We start from the raw sequence: 11,823 nt of genomic DNA, 5'->3' as shown, positions 1-11,823 counted from the left end.
AAGTATCCTCTGCCGCGTATCGATGACTTGTTTGATCAGTTGCAGGGTACATCAGTGTATTCAAAGATCGATCTCCGTTCTGGCTACCATCAGCTTAGAGTTCGAGAGGAAGATGTTTCGATGACAGCATTTCAAACACGTTATGGACATTATGAATTTCTAGTAATGCATTTTGGATTTACTAATGCTCCGGTAGTTTTTATAGATTTGATGAATCGTGTTTTTCAAGAATTTATTAACAAATTTGTTATTGTCTTCATAGATGATATTCTGATTTATTTAAAAACAAAGAAGGAGCATCGAGAACATTTAAGGTTGGTCTTCCAGACGCTCAGAGCAGCGCAGTTGTATGAAAAATTTTCTAAATGTAAATTCTGGCTGGACCGAGTAGTATTTCTGGGTCATGTTATATCAGGTCAAGGAGTATCAGTGGATCCTAGTAAAGTGGAAGCTGTTATCAATTGGCCAATATCGACGAATATTTCTGATATTCGCATTTTGTTGGGTTTGGCAAGATATTATATGCGTTTTATTGAATGATTTTCTATTATAGCAAGGCCTATGACTCAATTAACACAAAAAGATCGACGTTTTGTGTGGATTGATGAATGTGAGTCGAGTTTTCAGACTTTGAATGAAAATTTGACAACAGCTCCAGTGCTGGCTTTGCCATCAGGCTCAGGTGGATATGTCGTTTGTTCAGATGCATCTCTAAATGGACTTGGTTGTGTTCTAATGCAAAATGGGCAAGTGATTGCATATGATTTCTCGTCAGTTGAAGCCGCATGAGACCCGATATCCAGTCCATGACTCAGAGTTGGCTGCCATTGTGTTTGCATTGAAGTTATGGCGTCATTATCTGTACGGTGAGCAGTTTGTGATTTATTCGGATCACAAGAGCCTTAAATATCTTTTCACACAGCCTGACTTGAAGATGAGACAACGTCGATGGATGGAGTTACTTTAAGACTTTGATTGTGAGATTCAGTATTCAACCAGGTCGAATGAATCTTGTTGCAGATGCTCTCAGCAGGAAAGTTCAGAATGCTATGCTGGCATCTTTGACTATCTCTAAAGTTCACGAGCACTTGGAAACTTCAGGATGGACTTATCAGATTAGTGAAGACTACTTTATAGTGTCATATATTCAAGTCGAGCCACAGATTTTATCCAGCATCAAAGCAGCACAAAAGAACGATCCACACATTCATAGATTAAAGGAATTGTCTCAAACAGGTCAGACAGAAAAGTTTAGTGTTGCTTCAGATGGTAGTCTGCGCTTTAATGGTAGACTTGTGGTTCCTAATTTGATAGATATGAAAGAAGCCATACTAAGGGAAGCACATTGTAGTCGACACAGTATTCATCCAGGAATTCGAAAGATGTATCATACCTTGAGAGCTCATTATTGGTGGGATGGTATGAAGAAAGATATTTCTCATTTTGTGGCTAAATATTTAACATGTCAACAGGTTAAAGCCGAGAAAATGAGAACTGGTGGAATGTTACATAGTCTTGAAGTATCGCAGTGGAACTGAGAGCACATTTCTATGGATTTTGTGACTCATTTGCCTCGTTCTAATCGTGGTTGTGATGCGATTTGGGTGATTGGTTGATAGATTGTCTAAATCAATTCATTTTATTCCGTATGATCGTACTTGTACTTATTTGAAAATGGCAAAATTGTACATTTATCATATAGTAAGATTGCATGGTGTGCCAGTAACCATAGTATCCGATCGTGATCCAAGGTTTGCTTCGAAGTTTTGAGGAAGTTTGCAATCAGCTTTGGGTTCAAAGTTGGCTATGAGCACTGCCTATCACCCACAGACAGATGGTCAGTCAGAAAGAACCATTCAAACGCTTGAAGACGGGTAACGGGCAGTAGTGATGGATTTCAAAGGTGGTTGGCAAGAATCATTGTCTTTGGTTGAATTCTCTTACAATAATAGTTTTCAGGCAAAAATCGGTATGGCACCATTTGAAGCTTTGTATGGATGAAAGTGCAGATCGCTGATATGTTGGGAAGATTTAGGAGAAAGACAGATGTCACAACCAGAATTTATTCAAGAAATGAAAGATAAAGTTGAATTGATCAGGAAAAGGATGAAAGCAGCCCAGAATCGTCAAGCCAGTTATGCTAATAAAAGGCGTAGACCTTTAGAATTCCAAGTGGGAGATTATGTTTTCTTGGAAGTATCACCATTCCGGGGTACTATGAGATTTGGACATAAAGGGAAGTTAGCTCCGTGTTATATTGGTCCGTATATGATTGTTGAGAGGATTGGCACATTGGCTTATCGTTTGATTTGCCGCCGAGTTTGTCTTTGATACATAATGTGTTTCATGTATCTATGTTGCGGAAGTATGAGCCAGATCCGTCTCATATCTTGAATGTAGAGAATGTGGAGTTAGACAGTTCCCATAGCTATGTTAAACATCCAGTGCAAATTTTGGACCGCAAGGAAAAACAACTTAGGAGCAAGACGATTCCATTGGTTTTTGTACAGTGGAGTAGACATGGAAGAGAAGAATCTACATGGGAATTAGAGGCAAAGAAGCGACAAGAATGGCCTCATTTGTTTGAGAATGTAATGAATTACACGATGTATTCTGAATTTCCTATGTATTATCAGTTGTAATGTTGTGGATATCTGTATTGTTTTTGTTAGATTTCGAGGACGAAATATTTTATTATTGGAGGAGAATGTGAGGCCCAATAACATTGGCCCAGCTCATTTCCTTTTAAATAACATACCCAAACCCATTTGATACAAGAAATCAGAATCGCTCATTTCCAGAAAGCTCTTCCCCTAGCCTTGCAACCCGTCGCTTCTCTCCACTTTCTGCTTCAATCGTGCAGCGTCCCAGCGGCCAGAATTTTTGTGCAGTAGGTTATCACTTTTCTTCATCCATTCTATTAGCTTCTTTCTTGCTATGAATTGGAAGGTATCGAGTTCGATCGCTTGATTTTCCAGCAACAGTACGTGTAAGCTTCGATTCGGTTTAGGTAAGGTTTTGGCTTCGATTATTGGTTGTTAGTGGTGGATTAGTTTGTAAAGTAAAGTATTAAGCTTTTTCCCTAATTTCCAGCTAGGTTTCCGGCATGAACAGTGTTTCCGGTGACATTTTCCGGCAAGCCATCTTCGCGAGATTACCATTATGTGTTTAAGCTTCATTTCTTGAGGTATTAAGCTTGGAATTTCAGAATTTGTATGGGTTTAATAGGCTGTCCCGGATATTGAATTTTAACCGCTTCGATTTAAATTATTTTAGTCTGTTGGAATGCATTATATTGAAGTGTATTGCGAATTTATATTGTTGGTTATATCGTTGGACTAGTTCATCAGATATTCTTTAAGATTTTCTGTGGTATTATAAGTTGAATTGAGGTACGCTCAAACCAATATCATTATGATGCTTATATTGGCGTGTAAGAATATTCGGTGAATGTTGTTTGCTATTATGTGCTTTGAATGTTTATTACTGATATATTCATGCATAAATTGTGTTGGCATAACATATTGAGCCTTGACTCCTTTGACGGCGATTTATGTTGATTCTGTTGAGATATTGAGTCATCAGAGGGACGAGTGGGTTAGGATTAGCCACATTCCTAGATGACAGCTAGGGACGAGCGACTTAGCTACTCGCATTCCCGATGGTACGTGCATGGACGAGCGACGATTTGTTGCTGCATTCCTGGCACGGGTGGCCACTGTTACTGTTGATGATGCTATTCGTTTGGACTCCATTTGGTATCTGTTATTCCATTGTTATCATTCATGCATCGCATAGCATTGCATTTACTTGATATTACTACATGTCTTTTATATACGTCGTGATTTTACTGGTTTGTCGTACTGGGGTCCGACCCCTGTTTTCTTTTGATGTTGTGGTTTTTTTTGATGCAATAACAGGTCATTCCAGAGGTTTTGACGCGTCTGATGGAGCATCAGTGAGTGATACCCACTAGTCAGTCTGTTTGTGTCAGAGTTCCCAGATATTTACATATATTATGTTGGTTTGATACATTTGTCAGGGAGATGCCCTGTGTAGCTGTATGGTTATGTTTTAATGTTGTTTGGATTTTATTTGTGGTATGTTGTGTCTAGTCCTGGCCAGTGCGGCTGTAGGATATTTGTTTGGTTGATTGTGAACTTGATGTTATTTTCGAGCGTATATTGTTGTTGTTATGTTTTGAAATTTTTAGGATGTCCTACTTACTGAGAGGTCATGCCGAAATTAATGTAGGCCCTAATGAACGTTTTAAACTCGTTTCCGTTGTTTACACCAATTAATCCTTGTTGTTTGGTAATTAAATATTAATTAAGAGCACGGGCCCTGACACATACCATACCTCGAAAGGTCATCGGTAAAGGTAATGAAGTAGGCATGTTCATGCTTAGTGGTGATGCTAAGCGGACCGCACACATCGGTATGGATCAAATCCAATAACCCTTTGGCTCGCACCACATGGCCCTTAAAGGGAAGTTTGGTCATCTTTCTTTTCAGACAGAATTCACAAGTTGTGATAGAATTAATATCCCTACTCCCACTAGCTTGTTCATCCTTCTTAGGGAAATATGTCCTAATCTAGCATGCCATAATTATGCCGAATTTAGAGTATCTTGTTTTCCGTTTGTTTGTTGTTGTTATTGCTTGGACATTGTTTAGTGGAACATCTTTCAATTTTAAGTTATTGAAATCGTTTTCAAGTTCTCCAGTACAATTAAACATTCATTCTTGTAAATTTTGCAAACACCTTTGCTAAATAAATAAGAATATCCATCTTTATCAAGCATAGAAATGGAAACAATGTTTTTCACCAACTCAGGTACAAACAAAACATCTCTTAAAATAAATTTAAAATCATTGTTCAAAAGCAAGTAAACATCTCCAATGGCCTTGATAGCAACTCTTGCCCCATTTCCCATCCTCAAGAAAGTCTCACATTCCCTAAGTCTTCTACTTCTTCCCATCACCTGTAAATCATTAGAGAGATGTTAGCCACAGCCGGTATCTAATACCTAAGAAGTAGAGTTAATTGAAATGTTTACTTCAATGTAGAACATATCATTTCCAGAACCTTTCAGGGAAAGATATTTTCTCTGCAGTTATGCCTCCAATGTCTAGGCTTCTTGTAGCGATGACATACATCAACAGTCTTGTCAGCCTTCACTGGTATGGATACCACAGCGGGACTCGGAGATTGCCTCTTAAAGGGCACGTTCTTCTTGGGACGTTGGAAAGAATGCTTCTTTCCCTTCCCATGTGGACTAGTCTTCATGCCAGATGAAGGACCCACAAAGAATCGACTTCTCCGTTTTTGATGGAGGACTCAAATGTAACAAGCATATTCACCAACTCCTCAAGGGTAGGCTCCAGCTTGTTCATATTGAAATTGACCACAAAAGGATCAAATGAGCTCGGCAGTGACAAGAGCAACACGTCAGTGGTAAACTTCGATGGCAACATAAGACCCATGCCAACGAGCTTATCCACAAGCCCAATCAACTTTAGGCCATGCTCATGGACCGATGCCCCATCTCGCATGCGTAAATTGATCAGCTCCTTGACAGTAGCATGCCTAAGGGGTCGATTCTGCTCACCAAAGAGCTCCTTGAGATGCAAATGAATGTCAGCAGCACTCTTTGCATCCTCAAAATGCCTCTGTAGCTCATCAATCATAGAAGCCTGCATATAACACTTTGCTCGCAAGTCATGGTCACACCAATCCTTGTAATTTTGCAATTCTTCAGGAGTGCAGCTAGTCAGAGCCTCAACAGGGGGCGACTCAGTAAGTGTATATGCTATCATTTTCGAATGCAAGACGATTTTCAGATTTCTTAGCCAATTGAGGTAATTAGGTCCAGTTAAAACGTGTTTGCCGAGTATAGCAGATAATGGATTGCGAATCGAAGACATTGTCAAAATTTGTACTGAAAAGTAAAACTGATAAATGTTAATGACTGTTTTAAAATATTTAGTAAGATATAAAGTATGGAATTTTACTTCATAAATTTTTGCTCCCACTGTTTTGACATTTTTCATTACCCTCTAGTGAAATGGGAAACTCCTTTCCTCAGTAGGTACGTAAGATGGAATTAGCAAATTATGATCCCGAACAATATCAGCCAATCATAATTTCTAAAAGGTAGTTTCAATTGCATCTTCATGCAACCATCTACGTAAACTTTTGTCTCACGTTTGATTAGGTTCCAATAACATGACGTCATTTATCTTTACGTGTCAAGCCTTACCCATCGATGTTGAACCTTAATGGGCGATCGCCATGACTTCCTCAATAATATGAGCCAAAATCATGGGAGTTCCACGTAGTTCACATCACCATGTCAATGGATGTCACAGTTTTCCGTTGTCCGGGCTCCCCCAATAATATTAGCCAAGCCCCGAGTAAGGGTAGCGTTCATCATGCACCAATTGTCGATGGAAGACAGGAAATTATAAATAACTTTATAATTCTCCTTTTCGGGCTTGATATTAATTTTGAATATTATTCAAAATGAGAGTTTTTTAATTTTGAAAGGTCTCATCATTAATTTTGTTTAAAAACTCGCCATGTTTGATCGTATGTTTTTCCGGATTCATGCAACTTTGTTATTATCATAATAATAACCGTATATACTCATTATTTATAATAAATCATGCATATATCATAAACAGTAAATTTAACAAGGATGATCAATCACCCCAAAAACTAATGACATGTGTGAGCCAAACACGGGCCTAGGTCCAATCCTAGGGAATGCATGAGATGCAAATGCAGAATTACATAAGCCTCCAATATTTACATGTCTTCGATCTTCATAATCATCAAGGCCCACCATCTTCCAATCTTGATCTTCCACTAAACTAATATTTACAAATAAATATCCATGGCAAATAGAGGTACATCTCATGGGGTGGGAATAGGCCATAAACCAAGCCCACTTATAAATTGATAATTATTACAATCATTCAACACAAAATATCCTAGCATACACCTAGCAAATTGGGCTTGAGCTTTTGATCATCCTTCATGCATAATATCACATATCATACACCCTCAATTAATTATCACAATAATCAATTGATCCAATATTGTATATCTTGATCCAATAACTAACCGCCACGATTATAAACTAAATAAACAAAGTAAACAAACTCCTTTGTCTACTTTCTAATTAATTTATTTATAATCGAATTTCTTGTAAATCACCATTTACTGTAAATAATTAAAGTCCAACTTCAATTATTTATTTTTTGAGAAAAAATCTACAAATTTTGTAGATTTAAACTTAAAGGACCCAATAAGACATTTTTCACCAAAAATAATTTGGCCCATTTAAATTTCACAAATTATGTTATCCATCTAATGGCCCAAAAACTCAAGGCCCATGACACTTTGATATTCCAAAACACTTTTGAAACCTTAGTCGTCATCGCCATTACCGGAGCTCCGTTGCGGGATTCCGGCCAACAATTTTTTTTTATTATTTTAAAAAGAGGGGGTTCGGGCAGCCCCAAGGGCTGCCCTTGCTGTCCGAAATGGGGGTCAACAAGCTGCCCGAAATGCCTCCCCAAAATTGCCTCGATTTAGTTGTAACGATTATCTCATGCGATTAGAAATTGACCTCAATGTAATATCATGTATCTGCTACACAAAATAGTAACCTTAGCTCTGATACCACTTGAAAGAGGATCGGTTACGAAGCCCGGATGCGCAACAGAATTTTCAAAAAATCATACTTTTCAAGCAAGAAAAACCGAGCACCCGCTAGTGTGTGTAGCAAATATCAAAAACACAAAAATATCGTACATAGATTGTTTTAGAATTTTACCTATCAATCACAAAGGATTGATGATGGCTCCAACTAAGATGATAAACAACTTAGCTCTTCAATGGGTAGACAATCTACAAGCTTCCCTTGAGCAATCCTTACTCAAAATCAAGCCCACCACCAACAAGCTAGAACCACCTTACACTTGCACTAGAAAATGCAAGGCATTTTTCTTTGAGAAGTTTGCTATCAAATCATCAAAAAAAAAAGAAGCAATTTTTGAAAAAATTAGGAGAAAATTTGGCCAAGGTGTAGAGAGATAAAAGGGAAGCCTTTCCTTGGTTGTGTAAAAAGTGTTGTGTATTCCAAAGGCATGCTAGCCTTTATTTTGAAAAAGTTGACTCCCAACCTTTCACTTTCCAAGCATTGCAATTTATTTGGGCTTGTAACAATTACAAAGCACATGTACAATCATTTAAATATCTCAAACACATTTGAGATAAATTAAACTTTGCTTGAATTTACTCAAGCCCATTATTTGAATAATTATTTCCAATTGGGCTCTACAAGACCCAATGTTATTTAATAAATTCAACACTTGAATTAATTTAATTATTTGAACTCTACTAGGTCTACTAGTGTTTAATTAATTCAACACTTGAATTAATTTAATTTAGTCTATAATAAAGTTTATGAAAATCACAATTTTCAAATACATTATTTATTTGGCCAACTTTTAATTTAGGAACACTTCCACAAATTAAAAGTTACATTCCCCATATAGAAGTCATACTTCTAATTTTTTCTTGTGCTTATAAACTCCTTTATAAGCCGTTCAATATATTGAACTAATTTCCATCTCAACAAGACCTAGAAAGCTAGTACTTTTTGGGCCCTCAATGGTTCAATGATACAACTAGCAGTGGGTTCACATCACAATCTGATTCAGGACTAAATATGTCCTTATATGAGCATACTCCAATTACTTCATTCTTACTTATCAACTCCTTGATAACAAGAACGTCAGAATTCAAGTCTGATAGTACCCAATCAATCACGTCAAACGCCTAGCAGCATCGCTTACATGATTTCCTAGGTATCAAATGATAGTGTCTGCAAGAACCATTCCATATGGTTAGCGTACAGTACAGTCCTTTCATCTCATATATCTCGACCGATTCGACAACCATTGGTATATCGAGAGTTGTCAAAGAATCGATACTATGTGTCATGTCGTAGTTGCATCGATGGTGTAATCTATGAAACCCCTTTCGTAATTACCACCAACACTCTCATAAGAGATTTCAAACTACATACACATAGAATATCCATACCCGAAGGTAAGCAGTGAATCCCCGACTACAATGCATCGACTCATACCCAACCTTGCCACCTGATGACCCCATGAGAGTCGGTAAACAATTCAAAGTGCAATGCTAGCATATAGAGTCTCAATGTTGTCCCGGATCGTAAGGACTAATGGTGTATAACCATAAACTAGGACGTTTCCACTCGATAAGTGAGAACCACTTGGAAAGTCCTTTATGGAGTGTTGTTCAGTTTACTCTACAAGGAGCATCTATCTGCATGCTCGGACATCACAATGTCCCCTACCAATGAAACATGGTACTCACATCGCAGATAATAGTCTCAAACACGAGCGGCCTTTATCCTTCTTAGCGGCGGCTGAATCGACTAGGAACTGTTTAGAATATACACTATTCCAAATATGAGTTCCATGATATTCATCATATGTACATCTCATATTCTTTCTACTATTTGTATATTCAAGGACTTTATCAATAAAACAAGCATGAGTATACAGATAAAGATATGCCAAAACATAATTTCAAATTTTACTAAAACAAAGATTGTTTATACATAGAGTTTCAATGTGAACCCTCGGCCAACACTTGGCTCGACGGGCACCTACTCTAACAAAATCCTCATGAAAATAAACACATATCAGCAAGTATATATCTTGAATGATGCAAAAATAAAGGTACATGGCGTGCCTTATTGTGATAATGCTCACAAACTCGAAGAAATGCGCGTCGGGGAATAATCAAAGGAGCGGGGATAAGGCTTGATATAAGATTAATGGAGCACCAAAATTCCCCAGCAAGTTGCTGCGGAACCCAAAGGGGAATGCTGCTGAAATGAGGGTGTGGGCGGATGCTAAAGGGATTTTAGGTTTATGGTAGGTTTAAGTGGTAATTAAATAGAAAACAAACCACTAACGAGCCCTTAATTATAATTTAAAAAAGACTAAAATTATTTTGAGCCCATTTAGCAATAAAACAAACCCAACAAGCCAAAAAATGTTCCTGAAATATATTTCGTTTAGGTAAGTTTTTGAAAAAATTGCCCGAGAAATCAAAATGTCCCCTGAATCAATAAAATTTGCGTACCGGCTAAAAATATAACCCGGCGGGTAAAAATACCCAACCAAGGCCCATTTTCAAAAATCATATTTAAAAACGCCTCATATTAAATAACTAAAAATAATTATTCCATAAAAATATTTTTCTTGAATATTCACGGTCTCCGTTCCTCGTTCTAGAGTGAAATAAAACTTAAAATCATAATTCATGAAACTTTAAATAAACCATGAATTAATACAAAAATTCATGAATACATGCATTTAATTCATTAAAAAAATTAATAAAGTACAAAAGAAATTTAATAACTTGCATGCATGTGGTTTACGTGGACCTTCAAATTTTCGGGACGTTACAATCTATCCCTCTTAAATTGAATTTCGTCCCCGAAATTCGCTTATCCTCGATAATCAAAAGTTTAGACTCTTAATTCTAGTATCTCAATAATCCACGCTTCCGCTGCGCTACTCTGATAAAATAAATGTTAAACTGTCCTTACGTCTCCTCAATCCCGATTACATTTACCTTCAAAATCCTCGATGGCGGATCGCAACTTAAAACGACCTATGGTGACTTAGTTCTATCCTACTATGACCTCGAATTTTGACTTACCTTGCAATTCCTCATACTAGAGTTGGATGTCCTAACTTATCGCACATTACTTTTCTTATAGTATATCCAAATGTTCATCGACTTATAATATTTCTATATTAAAAGCCCAAAAGCATCTCTTCTTAAATTTATTGAATTCGAAGTATGCTAAGGCTTTAAATACAAATATTAGCATTGATGCAGCTCAACTCAAGAGATCTTAGCACCAAAAGTTACTAATAGACTTCTATCCCCAATAATACACGTAAAAGTTAGTCCTTATCTCAACCCCATAAAACTTACGTAACTTAAATATTTTACAAGTGCATCCCACATATTAAATTGTTGCAAATCTTAAAACTCGAGTAACGTTAATCCATAAAACCTAAATATACAATATCGATCTTATACCTATATAATAAAGCCTTTCTAGCCTCAATTAATGCTTAAACTATATCCTTCCCAATTACATTATAGTTGAGGCCTAAGACCTTTGGACCTTCCTCATTGCACAAATGGCGCATTCTTACGTATCCTTAATGCTTAATTAATACTAGCATATAAATTTAATAAGTTCTCCTCTGATAATGATGGGCTGACTAGAATAAATCAACTTCACTTATAACCCATAGAGTTCTAGAATCCATATATCAATGTTTTATTTTTATTACTCGATAAAAATCTTAATATTCGTTCATTGGTAACATATATTGAACACAACTAACTCCCTTTTGTTTTTATTTCACCGAAAATTTCCGTACGAACAACTATTTCATAAACTTGCAGTTCAAGTTTACACAACCCAAGTAGTCTTAGATTACCTAATTCCAAGACTCATATCAACTTAATTCTAAGTTTCTTAATGAACTTCAAAAATTTCTCAAGACAAGGTGTCTAACTCACTTCTTACTTGCTTATATTAAATAACCTAACCCTAAGTCATGCCCAACATTCTAGAAAAATTTAACCCTAGCAAAAGTATAATTTCACCTCTTAAGATCATGATTAAAACATATGCTACAACAAACCTTAAGTTCCCAAAAATAAGCTAATTTAATGTCTAATCT

The 11,823-nt window shown here is 36.8% G+C and overlaps 2 protein-coding genes across 2 annotated transcripts; both read left to right on the top strand.

Moving 5' to 3' along the window:
• The first annotated feature begins 1,004 nt into the window (after nucleotides 1–1,004).
• On the top strand, nucleotides 1,005–1,538 carry LOC142521910 (uncharacterized). Its single transcript, XM_075625082.1, has one exon. The coding sequence runs from the start codon at nucleotides 1,005–1,007 to the stop codon at nucleotides 1,536–1,538; it is 534 nt and encodes a 177-aa protein (XP_075481197.1).
• Nucleotides 1,539–1,674: 136 nt separating this feature from the next.
• Nucleotides 1,675–3,962, top strand: LOC142521908 (uncharacterized). Its single transcript, XM_075625081.1, has 4 exons — nucleotides 1,675–1,751; nucleotides 2,010–2,319; nucleotides 2,367–2,591; nucleotides 3,921–3,962. The coding sequence occupies exons 1-4, from the start codon at nucleotides 1,675–1,677 to the stop codon at nucleotides 3,960–3,962; spliced, it is 654 nt and encodes a 217-aa protein (XP_075481196.1).
• Nucleotides 3,963–11,823: the final 7,861 nt, after the last annotated feature.

Source organism: Primulina tabacum, chromosome 13, assembly GCF_025594145.1.
Source record: "Primulina tabacum isolate GXHZ01 chromosome 13, ASM2559414v2, whole genome shotgun sequence".
Classification (NCBI taxonomy): domain Eukaryota; kingdom Viridiplantae; phylum Streptophyta; class Magnoliopsida; order Lamiales; family Gesneriaceae; genus Primulina; species Primulina tabacum.
The sequence above is the reverse complement of the archived record's forward strand: the minus strand, read 5'-3'. Positions and strand labels throughout refer to the sequence as shown.